At 38.7% G+C, this 25146-nt stretch overlaps 1 protein-coding gene across 3 annotated transcripts; it reads left to right on the forward strand.

The window, feature by feature from the left end:
* The first annotated feature begins 382 nt into the window (after positions 1–382).
* On the forward strand, positions 383–25146 carry LOC143861780 (uncharacterized). Of its 3 annotated transcripts, none has more exons than XM_077372705.1 (7): positions 383–589; positions 3235–3616; positions 3793–3949; positions 17033–17077; positions 21399–21564; positions 24159–24529; positions 24700–25146. In XM_077372705.1, exons 1-7 carry the CDS (start codon positions 419–421, stop codon positions 25016–25018), a joined length of 1611 nt encoding a protein of 536 aa, XP_077228820.1. In that variant the 5' UTR covers positions 383–418; the 3' UTR covers positions 25019–25146. The 3 variants fall into 3 exon arrangements, with proteins under 3 accessions (XP_077228820.1, XP_077228821.1, XP_077228822.1); XM_077372706.1 differs by having other exon boundaries at positions 384–589; positions 24162–24529; XM_077372707.1 differs by having other exon boundaries at positions 449–589; positions 3227–3616.

The raw sequence follows: 25146 nt of genomic DNA on the forward strand, positions 1-25146 counted from the left end.
ACCGCTTTAAAGTTTAAACCGTATCTCCCAAAATAACCGCCAAAAAGAGAAACACACTTTACCTTTCCTTTGAGACACCAGTGCTAACAATTACAACCCATGAAATGAAATTTGTTATATACGACCCCCTTTTTGCTGTCTTTTTCTGAAAATGATTGCTGTGAGGGGCCCACATTTTGCCTCAAAAGTTGATCCTAACCGATCATTTGTTGGGCCACAACAACGTTAACTGACTCTGAGCCTATATACGTTGTGGACCAACAAATGAAAGGTTTGGATCATCCTTTGAAGTGGGCCCTACATACTGTAAACTCTGAAAAGATACTGGACTTCACGCGCGCACACACACCATAAAAAATCTCCCGTATAAAAATAAAAGTCCCTTCTTTTATTAGGGATCATTGCCCTAGTGAGAGCGATGAACCCGGTGTTGAAGAAGGCCAAGGTGGAAGAAGAATCATCATCGAGGGAAAATGAAGGCGGTGAGTCATCGTTGGAAGAGCAGGAAGAGGCACTCGTCGCTCTCATTGAGCACCGGACTAAAGAAGTCGATCATCTCAACAAGAGGTTAACGTATTATAAATCTCAGGTGCTTTTCCTATTCATTGATGAATGTGCAAATTGCTCTTTTATAATTTCATATTTCCACACCCAAGTCATTACTATCAACAAAAAAGATTGTTAACGATTCCTCCAAACCTGATCTGCAGCAATTTTATTTCGATGCAATGCGAATTTGCTTGCTTCTAATGTGGTCATCCGTATAGGTAATCTTGTAGGATATTGGCCAAATTAAGCGGTTGATTTGGTGTACAAAATATTCATGGGAATGTTGTAAGCAATAATTGCATCCTTTACTAGAAGGTCATGCCGAGTATTATCCTCCTCCATTGCAAAGTTATAGAGATAGTCTTTTTAAAGCACTTATCTTCCCAAAATTTAATATTGCCGTCCCCCACCAACCATCTACTATCATCATGCCAAAGTCGGTATATTTTCCATAATCTCTCCATTGTTTACTTTAGAGAAACTATTTATACTTTCCATATCAATAGAGTTCATGTGCTAGGTGTATGTTAAATTAATGAATCTGCTCTAGAGAGAGAGAGGGAGGGGAGGGATGAGAGGCCGAGGCGAGGCGAGGCGGACGTGGTCCCTAGGGCATCGTAACCCTAGGGCTCTGATACCATGTTCGAAGAAGAAGAGGAGATGAGAATGAGAGAAAGAAAGAGTGAGTTGTGGATCGCTCCCCCTCACTTATGTATTTATATAAAGAGAGAAGAGTACAATGACCACCATGCCCTTAGGCATCAACACACACATGCACATACTTCTAACAAATGCCACTCACTAGAGTCTGAGATCAATAACTGGCTTTATTGATTCAGTGCCCAATATTTTCTTTCAAGCAGTTGCAAACAGTTTTCAAACAAATTCTTTAACAGAAAAGTGTGATTTTAACTTGGAAGCTAGATCTGATGAAACCTGAACTCGTAAATAAAAAATTGGTCTGAGGAATTCTAAACTCGGGCTTTGCCAATCCAAATCATAATATAACTTATAAAGACAGAGTATTAGTTGATTAATTTATATTTTCAGAGTAATTTATTAGTATTAAAATGCTTCTGATGGCTTGTCAAACAAGATAAAACTTCTGAGAAAGAGGACAATCCCCTCCCCCCCTATGTGTTAAGGCTTACTTGATCTAACTATATTCTTTCGTTATCGGATGTTAGGTAACCACATCTATTATCCGCAACTCCTAAGCAGTTTTATCTCTGTAATCGAGTGCTTCAATGTGACTCCTTACTCCTAAAATGTTTGACCAGGGGTTGACCATGGTGCTACCAAAGTTAGTCATTAACTTTTTATTTTCCTTTTTGAAATCAAATGAGAATCGTTAAAGGGGAAGAAAATGTCACACTAAATACATAAAAATAGCTATCTTGTGTTATTCCACAAATGTTCAATGGATACATTGTTGCATTTGTAGTGGGCACACATGGATTTTACTTGTGATCTTTCATGCAATTTAGTTTGTAATGCGTGAAAATTCTTTTGAATTGGAGTGACAAGCAAATAAAATCTTTTGGCAGTCATTTTGAATTCATATGTGATTAAATAATCTAATTTTGAGTCCAATAATTGGTTTTGGACTCACAATCGGTTGTCAAAAATCTAAAAGGACAGGGCCTAAAAGTTGCAAAGAGATCCAGATAACTTACTAGAATATTTTATGAGTAGTATAACACCATATGAACCTTGTATTACATCGAAAGAGAGTGAACTATTACAACCCAAAAACAAAGTTCATAATCCTTAACGAATTATGAGTACACACGTATAAATGTATAAATATATTCATTTTTTAAAAAAATAGTGTATAAATATATTCATATACACACACATCCATACATATATGTATATATGTATGTATCTGTCTATGTATATGAGCTCAAATCCCCTAAAACTCCAATACTTTATAGTAACATTGTCTTAGGCTCAATTTTAGCCCATAGATCAACCTATCAAATCTTAACTTATGTATTAGATCAACCAAAATAGGTTCGAAAGTGAGTTACATGTTGCTGCGCCAAAACATAACTCATTGGGGTTGAGTCTCTAGCTCAATTGGTTAAGGCGTTGTTCTTCAACCTGAGGTCGGTGGTTCAATCCCATCTTACTCAACTCAACGCAACTCAACTCAACTCAACTAAGCCTTTGTCCCAAACTAGTTGGGGTCGGCAGTTCCTATAATATAAATCTGTCTTAAGTTGCCTAAATGCCTAACACAATCAAAAGACACCTACCATTCAAAAAAATAAAATAAAAATAAAAATAAAAATAAAAATAAACCTATTTCAGATCTAATAAAAAAAATCTCAATTCGGAAATATTTCCTAGTCATGTACCAAAACACATTATTCATGTTTTCTTTGGCATGGTTCACCAGAACCACTTTTACTTGATCCAAAAGTTATATTTAAAAATTATTAAAAAATTATATTATCATAATTACCTGGCCTACCATTTTTGTGATTAGTGGGACTTTATTTCCACTCAATTGACTCGTTCAAAAAACTCACTCTGCTCTTTTCATTTTCTGTTCTTGCTTTTCTTCTCTTTTTTCTCTTCATCTTATTCTTCCTTTCAGCTCGATGGATACTCTTGCATTAGTCCAGATACTCATATTTTGAAGTGATTACTGATTGTGTGCTTGGAAAAGATATGCAGCTGCAAGAAGCTGAGAGGAGATTGCGCGATTCGGAATCTCAACTGGCCCGTCTTCGATCGCGACATAATGTAGCGGGATCTTCAAAGACTATGACCAATGGTGTTGGTAATGTTAAAGTGGAACATAGATCAGCTAGCCTTATCCACATTGAAGATAATCCTTCTCAAACGCATATCCAAAGTAGACCTCAACTTCTGATTCCTGCAGTCAACCCCAAAATTGCGCCATCCGTGAAATTGTCAGAGGCTTTTATGAAAACGTCAGTTGCCCCTGCTAGTCAATCTAGCAGTGAAGGAAAGCAGAAAGGAAATGCATCTCGTAGACCCCTTTCTGAGCCTGAAACCATGGAATTGCAAGACAAAGTGACTAAAAGGAAGTTTGGTAATTTTTTTTGCCACTGGATGAGCTAATGCTGCTGTCATTATGCAACTTTCAATGGTTCATTTTTGTTGTGCCTGGTATTATTTTTGTCATGTTTTACTCATATAACATGTTCTTATCAAATGGTAGGCTTTTATAGGATTTAATACTGTTATAATTGCTTTTGAGAGCTGCAGAACAGAAAGAACATAAGGATTTGATTCCATTGATACGTAAGTGTTCATCACCATGCATAATCCGTTTCCATCAGGGTGCCCACATCTCTAGTCAGCACAAGAGGAAGTTGAGAAGTCTCGCCTTAAATCCAATTAATGATCGGCTTTTCGTGACAAGGTAACCTTATCTGTTGGGGAAATAATGTTTCAGATTTTATTATCAGACTGTTAACTGCCCTAGTTTTAATCATTTTTTGAGAAAACGGATACAAGGATTTGTTACATGCATGAATTGATGTTTCACAATAGCTGCATTCTAGTCACTGTTATTAGTGGATATTGTAAGGTCAACTTCAGTGCCTCATGCCTTGATTAGAGTCCGAAGGCCCACACTTGATGCTGCCTCAAAGGCCCACACGTGGGTTTTGTAAGCTTTATTACCCTAGAAAGTCACACATGTTGAAGAGAAATGTGATTGATTAGTGTTAAATCATTCCAAATTAGGTTAAATCACTATTATATAAAGAACCTACACGAGTTACATCAAATGTTATTTAGTTAGGGGCAAAAGGAGAAAAAGGTACATAACTGATAAATTACTGTTAAACCCTAAAATATCAACCGTGTATAATGATTTCATATCACTTCTGAAGTTGGTGTATAAATGTCAATCGTATCTACTTTCTTGTTATGTTCCAACCTGTATCTACCAACAGGCAAGAGCTTTAGTGAGCAATGCTAGTAGCCAAACGACTTTTAGGCCTCACGAATAGAGTGGTCCAATCTACACAGTTTTTCACAAAACGACATTGAATCTTGATATATTGATCCTCCAATGTAGATTGGTTTGGTGGAGAAATACATTGCTGCCTGATTGTTACAAGATGGATCTGTAGGAATATAATGTTAGATGCCATTATTTGAACTTATTAGTTCTTAAAGGCATTTTTAGTCATTTTACTTCATGTTGCTCATAATGTGTTTAAATAGCTTTTGCTCTATTGGATCAATCAACGAAGTTCGACCATTATTATATCTCCCTATCTTTCTCCACATTTCTTTTATTCTTTCTTTTTTTGAGTATAAAAATTTTATCGAAAGGGGAAAGCCCGAGGGATCAAGATGGTCAAAAGACATGCCAAGGCACAAAAAAAAAAAAAAACAACAAAATGCCGGAAAAAATACAGCCTCAAGGGGGAGAAAATAAAAAATCTCCAATTTAATCTTACCAGCTTGATGATTTACTGAACGATTCCCCCAATCCCAAATGTGTTGAAAAGCCATGGAATAATCGTTGATCTAGGCCAAAATATCTTCAATCATATCAACAAATATCTATGGGAAGAGATCCTTGCTATTCATCCATCTAATAACATTGAAAGCATTGTTCCACAATCGATTGTTAAGGTCCGTCGAGTCCGAAAAACGAAATTCATTTAAAAGAGCGTGGACTTTAGCCTCATTAGCGCCCTCGCTGTTGGGGGAGACAAAGCCCACTTAGTAATCCCATTCTCATCTTCGAAAAGGCCACTCACTCCTGCTGGGCATGGGTTTCCCATACTGAATACGTTAAAATTCTGATTAGGATACCGTTTTTTTTTGGTGCGTGTGTGTGTGTGGAAGAGTACTGGCTAGATAATCGATCAACAAAACAACTTTATGGCAAATAGCATTCACTCCTTTGAAAATGCCCCCATTTCTTTTTTTTCCCCGATTGCCCAGTTAACGACAAGAAGAGCCAAACTTTAGATAAACCTTTCCAATGTTTTGAAATTTGGAATCGGTAAATTGTAGTGGGGTCATATCGTAAATCGTAAGATTCATTCAGATTTCTTTTGAATGGCAAGATTCATATTGATTTATATATAGATATTATAAAAAACTAGAGTAAATTGTTAGATCCATTCACACACAAATACACACACGAATACACGATCGATTAGATAACTTATCTACTTTGTCAGCTTAAAATATAGTGGGCCCACACATAGTTACCGGATTCGCCATCCGCCCTCCAACCCGCGATCCGGGGTCGCACGATCCCAAACGAGGTTTGCTAGCGACCCGGATCGCCAAAAATGACGACCCGCGGAGACCCACAGGAGAGAAAGAGAGAGATGCATATAGACTAAGGGAGAGATGGAGAGAGAGAGAGATAGCTACAAATCTTATATATTTTGGGTTAGATTAGAACTAGAGCTTTCTTTTTGAAAAAAAAAAATGTAGGGCATACATGAGATTTTATTTTATTTATTAAATGGATGTAGTTTGGACTATGGAAGGATATTCATATATTCCAACGGGAACGTTCTTTATGAAAAAATATGTATGACATACATGAAGTTTTTATATTTTGTGTATTAAATGTATGTAGTGTATACTATGGAATATTATTCTTGTAAAATATTATATATATATTATATATATATAATATATATATGAGGAATGCTAAGATCATGCGAGTAACCAGCCGCTTGTAGACACCTGAACGCTCATAGGTCCATGTGTAAAGTAACGTAATCCAAAACAATAAATCAGCTCCCTCTTTTCCGTTCAGCGCTCTCAACTCGTCAAAAGATTCCTCTCTCTCTCTCTCTCTCTCTCTCCTTACCGATGAGCATTCTTTGTTAACCCTTCTTAACCCAACTTGTGCTTCTCTCTTTTCCTCGTCCCCTCAATCCCCACGCCTGTGAAAAGTCCATAGCCATCATTTCATCTCCTACCTATGTCTCTCTCCACCTTTTCTACTATTCATTTTTTTAGGAACCCCCCCCTCTCCCGCTTTAATCAAACAACAATGCACAGATAGAGATCTTTCTACATAATAGAAAAAGGAAAAAAATAAAATCCCTCTTTCTTCAATCAAGTTCAAACAAAGGTTAACCGAGAAAATCCAATGATCATCGCAGACCTTGTCGTTGTTGAAAGTAATAGTAGCTCCAAAACTACTGACGTAGTTGATACCATTTCTAATAATATTTGCAATGGTCCCCAGATGCACCATGAAAACAGCAAACCCAAGAGGCGAAGGAGCCAAACCCAAGAGCCTCAAGAATCGATTCCTCCAAGAAGAATATATTGATTGAGTTGAAGAACTTACTTTGATTCTCCATGATTGTTCTTATAAGATCATGAAATGGGGATCTATTGCATACTGTCTAAGAGAAGAAGAAGACCAGAAATTTGGAGAAGAGGAAGGGAGAGAAAGAAGGGTTAAGAAACAACAACGCTTTTCGGTCAGAGAGAGAGAGAGAGAGAGAGAGAGAGAGAGAGAGAGAGAGAGAGAGAGAGAGAGAGAGAGAGAGAGTGTTACCGTTTAACCGGTTGAGAGAGTTCAGCGGGAAAAAAGGGGGCAGATTTATCGTTTCCGATTGCTTTTCCTAGTTTAGAGTTACAAGTGGACCTATGAGAGCTCGGCTATATACAAGCAGCTGGTTACCTGCTCGATCTTAGCATTCATCATATATATATATATATATATATATATATATATATATGAGAAAACTGTTGGTGAGCTTTAGTTGTTATAACACCTCCCATTGGTGCGCTTAAGCGGGACCCAAACATTTAAACGAATGGGAGGCGCTATAACAACTTAAGCGCACCAAAAAAATGGTGCGCTCAATAGTTTTCTCTCTCTCTCTCTCTCTCGTATGATGAGGGTATGCTATGTTGGTTCGCTATTCGGGGTCGCGGGTCAGTTTAGAGTGCTAATTCAAACTCTCACACACACTCTATATATATATATATATATATATATATATATATATATCTGTGTGTGAGTGTGTATAGAGAGTGTGTGTGAGAGTTTGAATTAGCACTCCGAACTGACCCGCGACCCCGAATAGCGAACCAACATAGCATACCCTCAACGTACCGCATACCGGGCTACCATAGGGCTTAGATCAATCAGATGAATGTTATCTGCTCAGTCGGCCAGAAACACAGTGGGCCCACATTTTTTGGGTGATCCAAAGCATTCATTTGATTGGGCCTCACGTACATAGGGTGTGCCCCCAAAATCAGTCCCATAGGATCATCCTAACCCTTCGAATTGTGGAGGTAAAAAATGGACATGTTTGTGGAGGTTTATAACCCGTCCATTTTAACCTCTACAAATCGAAGGGTTAGGATGATGCTATGGAGCTTATTTTTCGGGCACACCCTATCAATGTAAGGGCCCATCAAATGTGGTTTGCATCACCCAAATAATGTGGACCCCCATTGTTTTTTGGCCGACTTTTTCTTTTATATATATATATATATATATATATATATATATATATAAAAGGATTGTATGCTTAAGCGTACCAATCTTATATATATAATGAAAAAAACTAGAGCATAATATTATTCGAATCATTCATTTATTTAATACCCTAATATGTTTGGTCTGTAACAAACTTGTCACATATTAATCATTTATTTTTATCATTAGAAAATACTACTAATTTATCTTCCATCCAAACCCATGCACATTGGATAATAATCTTGAAACTAATAAAAGACACATGATCATATCAATTCTCAAAGTCTCAAACAACAAATGAAAAATATCAATTATAAAAAATTGGTAAATCGTCATTGTTGTCCTCATTATACCCCCTTCCCTCCTCGATGTGAGTAATTCCCTCAGGAATATGCATTGTGCTCGACTGGTTCAAACTGGTTCGATTCATTCGAACTCCTCCTATGTCGCCTTCCTTCTCATGACAGGGTTTTCGAAGGTTTCTTCTAACGTAGAAGGGAAGAGGGTCTTTTGAAAGAAAGTCCTATTTTCTTTTATATAGAACTTAATTAGGATAAATCGCATGAATTGTATGAATCATACGATTTATGATTGAATTGTAAGACTCCATAAAAAATTGCAAGATTCATACAAATGAAGATTCAATCGTGGGATTCAGATCGAATTCATAGGATTTAATTTGAATCCCATTTTGCCATTTAAAAAAAAAAATCATAAGATTTTCAAAACAATTGCCCTACCTCCCATAGGCCAAGGGGCAAATATCCATTCATCGAAGAGCTTGGATAATTTGTTTGGAAAAACCCAAGCAATACCAAACAAGTTTAGAATGAAGGTAAAGATCTTGCTAGTAACCCTGTAATAATGAATGTAAATATGATCATCATTCTCCCCCGCCCGATGGAAAGAGCGCAATGGTCTACTCTAATAATGTTTCGACTGTGCAAGTGATCGACCATCAAAATCTTGTTCAAAAAAGCAGTCCAATCAAAAGCACACTCTTGGTGGGGCAAGAATTCTCTAAATCTTGTAAGCTGACGAGGTAGGTGCTGCCGACACAAGACTGGTAGAAAGAACAGACTGAGAAAATCCCATCTCGGGCCAGTATCCAAATTCTCTTATCCTTGCCATCCCTTCTGATTTATGTCGTTTCCAGTGTCTCCATCAACAACAACACCCTTTCAAGCCCCTCTGTTGAAGAAATTTCTCTAAAAACAATCTTCCAATTCACCCTACCATCTTCAAAGCTGAAGGAATCTTTCACATTGATCTCTTTATTATTCACCACAACATGAAGTTCGGGGAAGAAATCTTTCAATGGCATCTCATTACACTAAGGGGCCATTTGGATACTCGGATTTTAGAAACCAGGTTTTTACTTTGAAAATGGTGTAAAAGAGGGTTAGAAAAGAGGGTTAGAGACGAGAAGAAGTGGACCAGCCGTCGTTTTTGACTCATTTTTGACTTCTCTCCCTTCTTTCCATCAGCAAGAGAGTAGAAGATCCTCCCATTTTCCTGGTTTTAGAAATCTCAGGTTGCACGAGAGATTTTTAAAACCTGATTTTCTTGCTTAAAATCCAAGAAATGCTGCCAGGACAGCACACAGCAGCCTGCACTGATTTCAAACTAAAAACCTGGTTTCTAAAATCCGCGTATCCAAACGGCCCCTAAGGATCAAGCCAAAACTGAACTTCATCTCCCTTGGACACCCTGTACCGAATTCCTCTTTGTAAAGGAAATTTAGATTTTAGGATACTCTCTAAACTGTGACATCCAAATTTCTGTAATTATCAAATGAATTGCAGCCACCAAAACCTGCTCTATACATCACTTAAATCATCTAGTCCAAAGATGAGACCTTTCCTCCCCAAACTTCCACAGTACCGTGCCCAAAAGCACTCTGTTCATGACATATAGATATCAGATATCAAGACCCCCACCATTCTTTGGCTGACAAACCTCCTCCCACCTAACAAGTTGAAATCTCCTTCTATTGGCTGACAAACCTCCTCCCATCTAACAAGGTTGAGTGCACTTGATGGCCCCAACCAGGCATTTGAAAAGAGAAAATCAATCAGGAGGTACCTAAGAGGGATATCTTTCTCTATCTTGGTTCAATCCTACAGAAGGACGGGGAGATTGAAGAAGATGTTAATCACAGAATAAGAGCAGGTTGTTGAAGTCGAAGCATGCTTCAAGAGTGATGTGCGACCGTAAAATACCTACCAAGTTGAAGGGAAAGTTTTATAAGATAGCTGTGAGGCCAGCCATGCTGTACGGCTTAGAATATTGGGCCACTAAGAAGCAGCATGTGCAGTAGATGGGTGTAGAGGAGATGCGAATGCTTAGATGGGGTGGCACCAAATGAGGAGAAGATGAGAGAGCACCGCTTAAGATGGTTTGGGCATATCCAACGTAGGCCTTTGGATGCTGCAGTGAGAAGAAGTGACTCGTGCCAAGTTGATGGAGTAAAAAGAGCTAGGGGCAGACCGAAACAACTTGCGTAGAAATAGTGTGGAAAGACTTGATGGCTAGGAACATAACAGAGAACATGACCTTGGATAGGAGAGAATGGAAGAAAATGATCAATGTAGACGAACCCAACTAGTGTTAGGATTAGACTTAGTCAATTTGAGCCGGGTATATTCTTTCACCTTCTTCATGAAAATTTTCTGAAGGATTCATTAGCGGACTCCAACTAGTTTGGGACAAGGCTTAGTTGAATTGAGTTGAGTATTCTTTCTCCTCAACTCAACTCAACTCAACTAAGCCTTTGTCCCAAACTAGTTGGGGTCGGCTTGAGTATTCTTTTTCCTAAGGACAACAAATTTCTCTTCCAGGATGAAATCTGCTCTTCCATTCTTTCAATGGTAGGATCCCAAAGCCGTTTCTTGGGTCTCCCACCACATAATGGAAAGCTCGTTCCACTTTAAAACCAAGAGCAAAAACATTTCTTTCCTTGTCCTCTTCACTAACTCATCAAAATTGCTTTACTGAAGTTAAGATATCAAGACTAAAAGAGCCATTTTGAGTTGGTTTGAGGCTATTTCAGGGCTGAAGATCAACATTTTGAAAAGCTCTCTTATAGGCGTCAATGTTGACAATTCAAGATCTTCTTTTATAAGCGGTACCCTTGGATGTAGGATTGATACTCTTGTGATCACTTGCCTTGGTCTTCTTTTGGCCATCTCCCCTTCTTTGTCTATGGCCTGTGGTAGTGGATACTGGATAGAGTGGAAAGAAAACTTGTCTCATGGAATAGAAATTACTTGTCTCATGCAGAAACATAGAGTAGACAAATGTTTTTTGGCAATTTCGAAGAGTAGTGATATCTGAAATGATTGGGCAGCGTGGCTCTGATTCTTCTCGGTTGTTCGTTATAACCACGTTTAGTTCGTGGGTAATCTATCCACAGATGAAAGGGAATCCTCAAGGTCTAGGCCTATTAGGTAAGGGTCTGGGTCTAGGACAAGAAGTTCATGGAAGCGGAGATTACTAAGCATACCGCACCAATAATGCTGTTCTGGTTGGTAGTTGCCCCTTCAATATAATGAATAGTGGTCCAAATCTATTGGGAGGTGGGCGAAGATCCCATGCCATCCCTTGATGAATAGCCAACCGAACCCGAGTACTAGGGTTTATTCGTAGGGGTGCAACTCAGGCGGGCTCAACCCGAACCCGGCGGGTCAACCCGGAAAAAACTCGGGTTGGGTTGAGTTCAAGTCAGGTTCAGGTTCGGGTTCGGGTTGGGTTTTCTCAACCCGAGTTGAGTTCGGGTTGGGTTCGGGTTGAGGGCTTGGGCAACCCGACCCGAGTTCAACCTGAAATTTTTTATAATCTTTTTAGTTTTTAAGGTTAAAATCTCGAGTTGGGTCGGGTTGAACTCGGGTTGGGTCGGGTTCGGGTTGGCAAAAAGGGTTGCTCAGGTCGGGTCGGGCTGATCCTCGTCGGGTTGGAACTCGGGTTGGGTCGGGTCGGGTCGGGTTCGGGTTGAGTAAATGGTTGCTCGGGTGGGGTTAGGGTTGGCCTCAACCCGAACCCGACCCACCCGAGTTGCACCCCTATTTATTCGGTTGTATCGAATATAAGAGATAGAAATAGCCTTCATTGCGCAAGCTTCTAATCATTCCATTAATAGTGGGCGCCTTCCTTTTCCCCTTCTATTTGGCCCTTCCTTATTCCTGGGGTTAGGTGGGGCACTGGTATTAGTGATCTCGAGTCGCTTCTAGTTGCAAGCTTCTAATAATTTATGTTTCCCTTCTCTTCAAGGTTGCTAGTTTCGGGTATTAATATTTCTAATGCCTTAGGTATCTAAGCCTGACTTCTCCCCTTGATTCTTGAGATTAGCATCTAAGCTTTTGATTTCATTTCATTTCCAGTTCCCCGTTGACCGAGAGGCAGAGTGAGTTCTAGGGTCACCATCGGAGCTTGAAGGCTTCACCACTTATGCTCGACATTAGGAGAGAGTTGGGGCTTCGCTCTTTAGCCTTGACTAGTTCAGCCTACTACCTTTCCTTAGTAGTCTCCACAACGGACGTTCATAACCAACATCTCACTTTCTTCGACTAAGTTCTTCCATAACCTTAGCTCGACTGAAAGGGGAGACCTTTACCAGCAGAAGAGTCTTTAGCTCAACTGAAAGGGGAGACCTTTACCAGCGGAAGAGTCTTTAGCTCGACTGAAAGGAGAGGGTCTTTAGACACAATAGTCGATCGTGGTGATAGACACTCGACTGAAAGCGAGTAGGGTATATGAGTCAGAGGAATGAAGTTTTCTTTGCTTTTTGAGACGGCGCTTGAACTGGAATTCGTACCTTGGCAATCGGAGATAAACTATTTATATACCCATGGTTTTAAATTTCGGCCGAAATGTGTCGGTTTCGGTCAAGTCCGACACCGAAAGTACATGGATTCGAAATATTACATTGTGTCGGCCGAAATTTCTTTGAATCAGTAATTTCAACCGAAATGTAAATTTGGAGTACTGAAATGCAGCCAATGCAGCCACAAAAGTCAACAAAATAAAAAAAATAGGCTGCTTTTCGCCAGAGATCTCTGCCCAAAGCAATTTGATATTTAAAATAATGAAAAAAATGATTTACACCATTTAATGCAAGCCACAAAAATCAAAAAAATCAAATACACAGCTTGTGTTTCGTCAGAATCTCTCTGCCCAAAGCCATGTGACATTGATCTGATTATATCTTAACTATAATGATTGTATCCACCCTGTTTTAACTGGGATAGCCCCTCTACTGTAAAAGAGTGGTCATAAATACACAAAAAAGGGCTGTCCCAAGTTAAAAAAAAAGGGGCGTACATATCTCTTAAAAAATCACCAAATTTATTACTGTAACTGGGACAACCCCCTTGTTTACTTGGGGCAGCCCACTCCAATGAATATTTATTACTTTTGTTTAATACTAGAGGGGCTGTCCCGAGTAAAAAAATGGGGATGGAAAATGATAACACCACAACCATATGCCCCCTTTTTTACTTGGGACAGTCCCCTCCAGTGTATTTATTGCTATTGTTTAAAACTAGAAGGGGCTGTCCCAAGTAAAAAAAGCGGATGGGAAATGATAACACCACAACCATATGTCCCTTTTTACTTGGGACAGCCCCTCAAGTGTATTTATTACTATTGTTTAAAACTAGAGGGGGTTGTCCCAAATAAGAAAGGGGATGGGAAGTGATATTACCACAACCACTGCAAGTGTTTTATCCATTCAACCGTTAATACATGGTTGTGCTGATATGATTTCACTAAATGAAAAAACAAAAATTACCATTAAGTGTTATACCTGCGCTTGTTTTTCAATTGGGACAGCCCCCACTAGTGTATTAATGACATCTCCTACACTATAAGGGGCGGTCCAAGTAGAAAATAGGGGACTGTTTTTTAAGACATGAGCTCATCTCACAAGATGTTCACATTCGTAAACAATTATGGATGACTCTCTTGCTTATGTGATGGTTTCTAAGTGTATATTTATGCTTGTTTGAGCATTGCCTAAAGTTTCATTTTAAAATTCCATCATTTGGATATGTTTCCATGCATTTCCATGATTTTACATGATTTCCACCGAAATTTCCACCGAAACCGAAATATTTCCATTTCCTTGAGGTCCGAAACCGAAACCGAAACCGAAATTTAAAACCTTGTATATACCTTAGTATTGACTATTGATAGAAGTTTTGTGTGACAGATAAGTCGACGTTCAGTTAAGTTAAGTGAAGTCGCCCCTATTCATTTCTTTCTTATTCAAATGACTTGAACCAAGGAGGAAGGACTCGGGGAGACTTTACTCCCAGCAAGTGAACATCACTTTCTGATTTATTTAAGGGAATGTACCGTGTAAACGGAGAGAGCGAAGCGCCCTAGCAGGTGAACTATCAATAGCGATTGAAGCTCCTTATGCCTAGTTCCGCTCAACTCTCCCTTCAGAGCTACCCTTGCCTGAAAGCGGAAGAGGTAGGTTACTAACCAACTGGAGTAAGTAGTTGGTCAGGTGATGTTTGATAGTCAAATGCCCCCTTGGATTGCCTAAAACTTACCCAATGGTAAAGGTTTGATAGTGTGGCAATTGATCACTTCGATTGTGGAGAATTTCCTTGAAGGAGTTATACTTTCCATCTATGATTTGGCCGACACTTTGGATTTATTGTTGACACATGTGTCGTGTCGCGACACGACACCTGTGTCCAGACGTGTCGACAGTCTCTTAGACACTTTTAAATGTACTGCAAACAGTGTTAGTAACTTTATATGCATATACACGTGTATGAGTGTGCACTATTTCTAGATTTTTAAGGGTTTCCATATTAGATACCTCGTATCCATGTTGAAACTCGGCACACGAATTCGTATCCACAAATCATGATTGTATGTACTTTCTATTTTAGCTGTGTCTCCGTTTCTAAATTTTGGGAGTTTGCCGTGTCCGACACTCCGTGTCCGTGTCGGCACGTGACACTCGCGTCCGTGTCCACAAATCATAGCTTTCCATTGATAAAGGTAATACTATTAACCTCTAGGAAGATAGATGGCTGGATAGCGAGCCCTTATGTGACAAATACTCTTCTATCGAATCTTCAAGAAGATATTTTGCAAAGTGTTTGATATGATAAAGTGCGTTAACAAGGTCGAGTGGAATTGAAACTTTTGCCGATTCTTCAGAGATCAGGTTAAGCAGCTCTTTCTTGAGATTATTTCTAGAATGGACCAACCCTCTGATTTGGCTTTTGTGTCTTCTTCTACGGGTTTCACCCCTCATTCTTCTTCTTTCTTCCACAGATTTGCCTCTCCTACTCTTCAAGAAGCAGCCCAAGAATCCGTTGTCTTCCCGACTTGTTTCGTTGCAGTCTCCGCGAGAACTTCTGTCATGGAGAAATTGAGATCTTGCAGGATGTAGGAGGATCTTTCTGAATAATTTTTTTTGAATGGTAGAACCTTTCTGAATATTCTTGAGTTTTTTCAAGGTCCCCTTAGTAGCCATGCCGAAATCCTAGTTCCCGAAACCTTAGGTCGAATTAGTTGAATGCTCGTAGTCGCGGCGAGCGGCCCTATCCCGCTGCCGTTCTCTCTGGTTCTTCCACACCTCCTGCTGGTGCTCAAGGAAGAAGAAGGGCTAAAGGGTTTCTGCCATGGAAGGAACTTATCCCTTTCTTCTTCGGTTGGAACTTGCGCCTTTCTTCTCCGACAGAGACCATCCTCCATGGTTGCGGCCAAGAAGAAGAGTCGGTTTCTTTTTTTCCATGATCAAGTAAACACAATCTTTTTTCTGTTCTTTTTTATTTCTTTCCCCCTTCTTTTCTTTTTTGCCACATCATTTCTTTCCTTTTCTTTTCCGACCACCAATGGCAACTGAACAGACCTATCACGACTCCTATTCTTTCCACTTTCCTCATCCAAGGTCCTCTTCTCTAAACTTTATCCAATAAAATAAACAAACAAATGTTGGATCTAGGAGTCTAATGATGATTTCTCGACTAGGCCTTTCTATAAATATTTGAACTCAAAATACATTGCTCATCATCCTAGAAGAATGGCCTGGAAAGATGTGATACCCTTACAAAATAAAAAACAACAGGGCAGCCTCTTCCCCCTTTGTAATCTTTTCTTTTCTTCATTGGCAGTCGTCCTTACAAAATAAAAAATAGAAAGAAGAGAATGTGCCATCACTATGAAGTGTAAAACTTGCACGTGCCAGTTTTAAGAATTTTGAAATTAAAAACCTGCTCCTGTCATTTTTTTTTTAATGGTAAAATATCATTGATAAAAAGAAGGGATTGTACAAACCGGACCGAGGAAGTCAGGGAAAAGAGATGGAAGAAAGAAAAAAGGAAAACGGTGAAACTATCAAGGAGGGAGATAATCAAACAAGGCAACTCCTTCCCTAGCCAGTCTTTCCGCCTCAACATTAGTGGACCTCTTCACATGCTGAAAAGAAATCTCCAACCTAACAATGTGGTCTCTAATGTCATCCATCCAACAAGCAAATCTCGAAGGATACGTCTTTTTACCCTTTAACCAGCCAATGACATTGGGCGAGTCACCCTCCAATATAACCTTAGAAGAGATATGATGTCACATTCTTAAGAGAGTGAAAGGGAATCTTTTGCACTAAATATACACCATGAAGATGGGAACTGGTGGTAGACACTTAAAATGCTATGTTGGTGTAGAAGACACTTAAAATACAATCTTGAGATGTATACGATTTTATCTCATGTTCTGATGTTTGTGGAATATAGAAGGTAGTCATGAGTGTGTAAGGCATAACATTACTGTAGTTGTTGTTTGACTGAACGTTCGTTAGTGAACCCATGTATCTTTAAGTTCCTTTTACATGATTGTCTTTATCAACAATATAAATATGATCGTGCATGGGGGTAAGAAATGTGACTTTAGATTTTGATTCGTGCTTTTTCTCTAAGACTCTGTAGATATGTATGCTTTTTGTGAATGCCTTTGTCTTGCTTGTCATTAATTATAGCCTTTTTTTTGCAGTGCATTGGATGGTGTCGTGAACTTATGGCAATTACAGGGCAAAGGGTGTGCTGCTTAACCCTTCCACTAAATTTCTAAACTATACTGTTTTTAAATCTACTAAGCACCACAACTAACTTAGCCTTTTTGTAGCGAGACTGTCTTTTTTTTTCTTTTTGAGAAGAAATTAAGTAGTAAGAGTGTAAATAGGTAATAGCTCATTATCTACAAAATACTAGAACTTATTCTTTTTATGCAAAATTCAGGAAACAATTGAGGTGCTAACCACTTTGTAGACTGTCAATATGATTGGAATATCAAGTGAATGATTGCAAGTATTTGCGAACATGTCAAGCATAATTATCTACAATTGGGGCTCTTATAATTAATTCCCCATTAATTTATAATCTCTTATATCTTATTGCTGAGATCATGTACCAACATTGTTTCTATGCTGATAATTTATAGTCTCATTTCTAATGCTTAATGTAATAATCTAGTGATATAAGATGTAAGAGTAGCTTCTTAAGAAATGTTGTTCGAAGTACATACAGGGGAATGCTAATGTTATTCAAAGTACGTACTATATCTAAGTACATACTCTATGTAAGTACATATGAAGTGTTCTTTAGCCTCTTTAGTGGAATTCATCGTGGTGGTCGTTGCAGCCATGGATTTTGGCGTGATAGCAGCAGCAATAGTAATGGCAGATGCAGGCAGCCAAATAAGAGGTCGTTGGGTTTCTTTCTTGCCACACAGATAGGTACAAAACCTGGTGCATCAGAAATGTGGGTAGGGCAAGGATAAAGAGTAGGACAAAAGTGCCACATGGTTAGGGGTAGAGGGGGCGGAAGGACCACTTATTTGGCAATTAATACTCTCTAATACCTTGTATAAAATGAGTGAGTTGAGCAGGGCTCGTTCCAGAATGAATGTGTTCACACACTTCTCGTTCTTTCTCTTTCAGAGTGGGCAAAATGGCATTTTCAAGTTTTATATCACTGCATTTTTGTTGTCTTATCCGTGACGGTGTCGGTGACTGTTCTGCTATTCAATAGCACCTTGGGATTAGGTTGTTTTCTCCATTCAACGATCTTGGTTATTAATTGTTGTAAGCTATGATCCGCGGACACGGATTTCACATGTCGATTGTTGCTACAGATACCTCCTACGGGGAAACTCCTAAAAATCTAGAAACGGGGTCACACCCGGAGACATACTTATAAAATTACTAATTTGCAATAAGATAATTGTGGTTTTCGTTTAGTTCTCTTCGGTCTCCAATATGCAATGAAAAAGAGAGACCAATAGATTACCATGGATATGATATTGGGGCTTTTATGTTTTGCAAGGGAGGTGAAAAAGGGTGGGGGGGTAACAACAAATATTAGTTAAAGAAGGGTTAATATCAAAATTAGAGTTAACATATTTCTAATTTAGAAATCCAAACACACTAAATTGGACCCATAAAAGACTTACTATAAAACTTCTTTTCTCCCTTAGGAGTCAGCAATCTTGGTTAGTATCTGTTTTAATGGTTTTGTTTTTTTGATAATTCTAGTAGCTAACCACATTTATTTTTCAAATCTTAACTTTGAAAAACGGAACTTTATCTCTACAAGACAATTACAATAAATTTAAGGGCATTTTCCCTACTCTAAACGTCCACTCGTAAACCCGTTGCTGGTGTCATCATTACAGGATGATGTCATCATATGAAGGCCTATTTCCAGACCTTTCTCCTTTTATTTTGTCTATCCATTCTAAGGGAGATAGGAATAGGTGTTTTGAGGCTTCTCTCTCTCTCTGAATTGCATCAGCTTGGCATTTGGGCATACCTAAAATCATGTCAAATTCACTTGTGATTGATTTCTCGGAGTCAATTCATCATGTGCTCTAAGGTAGAAGTTGTAGTTGTGTCCTATGTCACAAATATCTCCGATATTTTTAAAATATAGCGTTTTTATCGCGAGATTTTGATAAACCGACAAAATCCCGAATTAATCCTGAGATTTTAAAAATATAGCTATATTTTCGTTTTCATCATAAAATATCCCGATAATATCCCGATATTTTTACGATAATTTTATTTTATATTTTTTATTAAATTTAATATTTTTATATATTTTTAAATAGTTTTATTTTTACCGTTTATTTCCCGATATAAACCCGAAAATAATAACAATTAATATATCCTGAGATTTTCCCTTGCCGAGAAATTCCTGATAACAACATTTGTGATATAGGTTGTGTCATTGCTAATGCCCATTTCACACAATAGATGAAGCCTACATATGTATATGTATGTGTGTGGGTGGGTGGCGGGGTATATGTATATTTCTGGTGGATCTAGTTCTGATCTTGTCAGGATAATTTTTTGAACTTCTGGAACTTCATTGAGATTATTGTTGACTTTTGAATTCTGACTTCTTCATTCATACACTTTCTCTTACCTGGGGATGAGTTGGGGCCTTGTTTATGTTTATAGCATCCTGATAATATCATTTTCTATGAGTTTTGTTGAATTCTTGTTGCATTTTTGCACGAGGCATAGTGTTTCTGATGTTCATGACGTATGGAAATTAATTGAATTTTCTTGCCTTGGTTTTGTAGAATGGTACAATTTACTCTTGGCACTATCTGATGGCTGTTCACTTCTACTACAACCTTGCCATATCACCTTCATCTATCTGAAATCTTCTTCTTGTAATCTCTGGTTTGGAAAGTTTAAGCACGATACGTTTCATTTATACCTTCTCAATCTCTAACTAATGCCCATTTATTTTAACTTGTAGGAAGGAATTCCATGCACCCATTCTTCACTAGGGTCAATCAGGGCCAGCCCGGCCCGGCCCAGCCCAATCAGGGCTAGGCTGAGCCTTGCAGGGTGGGCATTGGGTTGAGGTTTCTTAGGCCTTGACTCAGGGTCAGGGCGGGCCAGGGCTAGATAATGGGATTTAGGGTTGGGCTAGGGTTTTTGAAAAGCCCGGCCCAACCCGACCTTGTTGTAGTCCTACTTCATCTTTAACATATTTCTCCTAGAGGAGAAAGATCTTCTCATTTTAGGGAGTCTCTGGGAAGAGATCCTAAATGGACCTTTAGAGAGTTTCTGGAAAGAGATTCTAAAGGGATTTTCTTTCGTCTTCCTTTTGGGGAACCTTCATCTCTATCATCTCTCTCTTGGAAGAGAAAGGTCTTCTCCCTTTAGGGAGTCTCTGAGAAGAGATCCTAAAGGAACATTTAGAAAGGTCTTTGGATGAGATTCTAAAGGGATTTTCTTCATCCTTCTCATGAAAGAGAAATGTCTTCTTCTCCGGAGAAAATTTGCAAAAAGAAAGAAAGAAGAAAGAAGAAAACAGTTAAGTCAGTAATCCTTCTCACCTTTCTTTCTTCTCTTTCTTCTTTTTCTTCTTTCGCGTAGCTTTTTCTCTCATAAAAAAAATCCGATCATTTTCTAAACGATCTTCCCTCTATTTATAGAACTCTCTTGAAGTGGTTGGCAACTGCCACCTCACTCCTTCACGATCTCCACTTCCCCTTTTGTGGGGAGTTACACAACTTTCTCTTTTTTTGAAAAGTGGATGACTCACTTCTTCCTTCGCGAGAGTTATTTGTTCCCTAAAATTTAGGGATTTCTTTTCCTTTAGTCGTGGCTCCTTTTTTTTGTTTTCTTTTTTATTAAAGTACTTTAAATAGCTTACATTGAAAGCTCGGATCTATTTTTATCTTATGAAAATGTAGTTATAGGAGCACATTATTTGGACCTGTGACCTTTCTGTCATGGTGGGTTTCCTATACCCATACATTCTGTGGCCGTGTAGCAGTTTAAGTTTTTTGATTAAACAAAATAGTGACATAAATAACAAAAAGGGCATATATTAAGTGTATTCCACACATTGGATATAATGATATATCATCCTAAGAATCACAAAATGTGGAACAGTTGAGACATGCCTCACATTGGATATATATCATCCTAATAATCACAAAATGTGGAACTGTTGAGACATGAGAACAACTTATAGTCGAACTCCCTATATAAATTTATATTTGCAGAGAAGTATAATGTGAAAATAGTGTCTTACAACACTTCGTCTTTTAGTTTAATTAAAATACTAGAAAACCAGGATCCTTGGATCTGTTTCAAAACGTACTTCTGTGAAGCAAGTAGCAATGCAGTAGATAATGGATCCTAGAGGACGTGTATTGGATTATCTTCTTAATGCAGTCATGTGAGGTGGTGTATTTAATGCTGATTGTTTATTCCCTCTACCAGAAGAAAACAAATCTTTGTTTTAATTCTCTGATGCTATTTCAAATTTGATAATTCCCTCGTAAATATTATGTTCTCAAAGTAAGGTGTCATTAATATTTTCTGATATTGCAGATCTAGTGCCTCATTACTTAGTACCGCAGATTGTGTCTCTCCAAAGCAGAGGAGATGGCCTGAGGATGTGACCTGGCATCCACAAGGAGATAGTCTTTTTTCTGTGTATACTGCTGATGGTGGTGATTCCCAGATCTCAATCCTAAATCTCAATTCATCACAGCAAGTAAGAAGGCTTATTTATTTATTTATTTTCTCCGGTTATTCACTAGATTATGCATGTCACTATAAACTATGGATCAAAGTCTATGAATTAGTAGGTGTAGTGGTTTTGAGCAAAATTGGTATGGATCAGCAGTTAACAATTGTTATCGGTTGACATGCTTAGGATTTTGACTTAGAATTCGCTCTAGGTCTGTTTCGATGCACAAAAAACTGGGAAAACTAGGAAAGTAGAGTGAAAAAAAATCATTATTCCCCTGAAAAGCAGTTGATGATGGGTTTGGAAAATTGTTTTTCGATAATCGTAATGTTTCTTGTTGACGCCTTGTCGGCTGACATGAAATCCAATTTCACCCTGTTTATTTTTCTCCTAATTTGAGAGGAAAAGGAGGAAACTCTCTCTCTCTGTGATGATCCTCTTCTTCCACCTCTGAAAATGACAGATTTTGTATCATCAAAACAGCATATCGACTATCCTCTTCTTCCACCTCGAAGATTGCCATGGCACTGAAAATCTTCGGAGCTGGTTTGTGCAATTTCGTCTCCTCAAAACAACACCTTGACAATCCGCCAATGAGTGCCCAGAAAATCCGGAAAATCAAGAGATTTCAGGACATTTCAAGACCGCAAATGGGGAGTGTGTTCAATTTTGAGAAGACATGATGGTTAGGTCATTCATCCCCTTGCTATAATATCCCAGGCTCCATAGGATAGCTTGTGTAAAGGATAGTTGGGTGGTTGATTGCTATTAGAGAAGGTCAGGTAGGGTCGTTTGGATTTGGGTGTGTTGTTGTAAACTTGAGGAGCAGATGGAGTCCTTCATTTGACTTCTTTTGCTGCTTCTCTAGGGGCCCTTGGCCATCCATTTGGTGGTGTCCATGGTGTGGCTTTTGTGTCTACCCCCCAACCCCTAAAAACACACACACACACACACACACACAAAACCACCACAAACGTTCATGGTCTTTGATGGAAAATGGTGTCATTCATCCCCTTGCTATAATATCCCAGGCTCCATAGGATAGCTTGTGTAAAGGATAGTTGGGTGGTTGATTGCTATTAGAGAAGGTCAGGTAGGGTCGTTTGGATTTGGGTGTGTTGTTGTAAACTTGAGGAGCAGATGGAGTCCTTCATTTGACTTCTTTTGCTGCTTCTCTAGGGGCCCTTGGCCATCCATTTGGTGGTGTCCATGGTGTGGCTTTTGTGTCACACACACACACACACACACACACAAAACCACCACAAACGTTCATGGTCTTTGATGGAAAATGGTGCCAAGGGGATGTGAAAATTGAACGAGTCTTCCTGTGGGAGGGAAAGGAACTTGGGGAAAAAAAAGCACCTTGTGAAATGGGAAAATTGTGTGCCAATCTGAAGCGGGGGGCGCTTTGAAATCAAAATGTCTTAGAAATAAAGCTTTGCTTGGAAAATAGTTATTGAATAATGGGATGCAACTCGTTTGATTATGTTTTACCTTTGTTGGAGAAACTAGTAACTAGGCTTTATTTCTATTTTTAGTTCCATTTTAGTAGGGTACGTTTCTATATTTATGCTAGATGTGGGGGCTGTCCACATTATCCAACCCACCCAAGATACAAGAAACTTGTCAAATTCCACTTCCCAAATCTATTCAGAAACTATGACAAAAATATAAGCACTTTAGGATAAATTGGAAGAACCAGTCAAGTAGTCCAAAATTAACAAGCACTAGAAATTCAACTAATAAGAGATAACTTTATGAACTTTGAAGATAGCTGCATTTGGCTTAGAATCCACTGAAATTTCCTTTGGAGAATGAGGCTCACTTGTAAAGAGGCTCGAATACCAAATGACATATGCATGAAACCAAAAATTCGAAGGGAGAGCTATGAATGTTGTAAATGGTTCCATCTAGCTCCAAGTGTTGACTTTCCAAGGATAGACTGGTGTTGCCGTGTTGGTAAAGTTCCAAAGAAAAATCACGGTTGAGGCATGTCTCTTTTCACTTGAGAAGTATAAGCTTGGAAATATTTGCCTCCTAAATAGGTGATGGTATTCATAAAACATCCAGATAAGCACTTATTTATATGATGAAATATCACTTTCAGCCCTCTTCCATATGACTTTAGTCAAACATCATCATGCACAAACTAATGCATTTTTCTAATACAAATCAGTGCAATGCAAACATAGACAGATGCCATTTGAGCTTCAGCAAACCAATGCAATGGCATAGGCCTCATTGTTGTCTTGCAAGTTACAACTCTGGCAGATGATATTTAAGAAGTTTATGCCTCGTGTCTCCTTATTTTGTAGAAACCTGGCCTTTTCGTGCATGTTTGAATTGGATAGCATGTTTTGAGTGTAGACATATTTTCTCAATGTGTACTGCTTTTTTACGGGACCCATAAGATTGTTTCTCCACCTCTTTAATCTGTGCATCTAATTGCTGCATCTTGAATGCCATTAGTCATTTGAATTTGCCATAAAATCATGATTCTATATGGGTTTTATGCACACACAAACATACTCTTCCACTCTAGTTTATTGTCTTCTATATAGAAAAGTGATATTGACTTGTATGCAACATTAAAGTTGATTCTAAGATGATTGTGTTAGCAGAACAGAGTTACTTTCTTGGAAGGAAAATCTCATCTCAAGGGTATTATAAACAGTATAATTTTCATGCCCTGGGCGGATCAATGTTTTGCAACTGGTGGGAGCGACCATGCTGTGGTACTTTGGAATGAGAACGATGGTGAAAACTTATGGAAACCAAAGCCGTTGCACAGAAACTTGCATTCTTCAGCCGTTATGGGGGTTGCTGGTATGCAGCAAAAGCATATGATAATATCCGCTGGTGCAGATAAAAGAATTATTGGATTTGATTTACAAGCTGGAAGAGCAGATTACAAACACCAAATTGAAAGCAAATGCATGAGCGTTCTGCCTAATCCATCTGACTTCAACCTATTCATGGTGCAAACAGGGTGAGCAGGCCTATATAACCTTCGTTCTCATGTTATTTTGTCAATCATATCCTATCCTTGCACATTGTTTTGTCCTGAAGCCCAAACCTAAATACACTGTTCAGTTACCTAAATACAATTTTCAGCCAAGGTTCCTTGAGCTTTTGCTGACCAAGGTTTTCCATTTTCAGCACTCCTGAGAAGCAACTCCGGCTGTTCGATATCAGGCTAAGGCAAACGGAGATTCATGCATTTGGTTGGAAGCAAGAAGCGAGCGAATCACAATCGGCTCTGATAAATCAGGCATGGTCTCCTGATGGTTTGTACATCACATCAGGCTCAGCAGATCCCATGATCCACATATTTGATATCAGATATAACTGCAGCAGACCCTCTCAATCGGTGAAAGCTCACCAGAAACGAGTCTTCAAAGCATTATGGCATCACACACTCCCACTTCTCATCTCCATATCTTCTGACCTACACATTGGATTACATAATATTGCTTGAAATGTCTGTCTTTTTCATATCCATGCCATGGATTCCACTTTTTGTTTATGGGAGGAGGAAAACAATCTCACCCAACTAAGCAGTGGGTTCACCAAGGAGTTATAAAGTGAAGGACATATATCGCCGAA

Source organism: Tasmannia lanceolata, unplaced genomic scaffold (genome assembly GCF_043159265.1).
Source record: "Tasmannia lanceolata isolate RefF3 unplaced genomic scaffold, GAP_Taslan_0.1 ptg000037l, whole genome shotgun sequence".
Classification (NCBI taxonomy): Eukaryota; Viridiplantae; Streptophyta; class Magnoliopsida; order Canellales; family Winteraceae; genus Tasmannia; species Tasmannia lanceolata.

Bases quoted from the DNA above. Each gene is read 5' to 3' on its own strand.
- LOC143861780 (XM_077372705.1), top strand. From the start codon at position 419: ATGAACCCGGTGTTGAAGAAGGCCAAGGTGGAAGAAGAATCATCATCG. The intron at 3,617-3,792 runs GTAATTTTTTTT...TGAGAGCTGCAG, and splicing joins AGTGACTAAAAGGAAGTTTG to AACAGAAAGAACATAAGGAT. The intron at 21,565-24,158 runs GTAAGAAGGCTT...TGATTGTGTTAG, and splicing joins ATCTCAATTCATCACAGCAA to CAGAACAGAGTTACTTTCTT.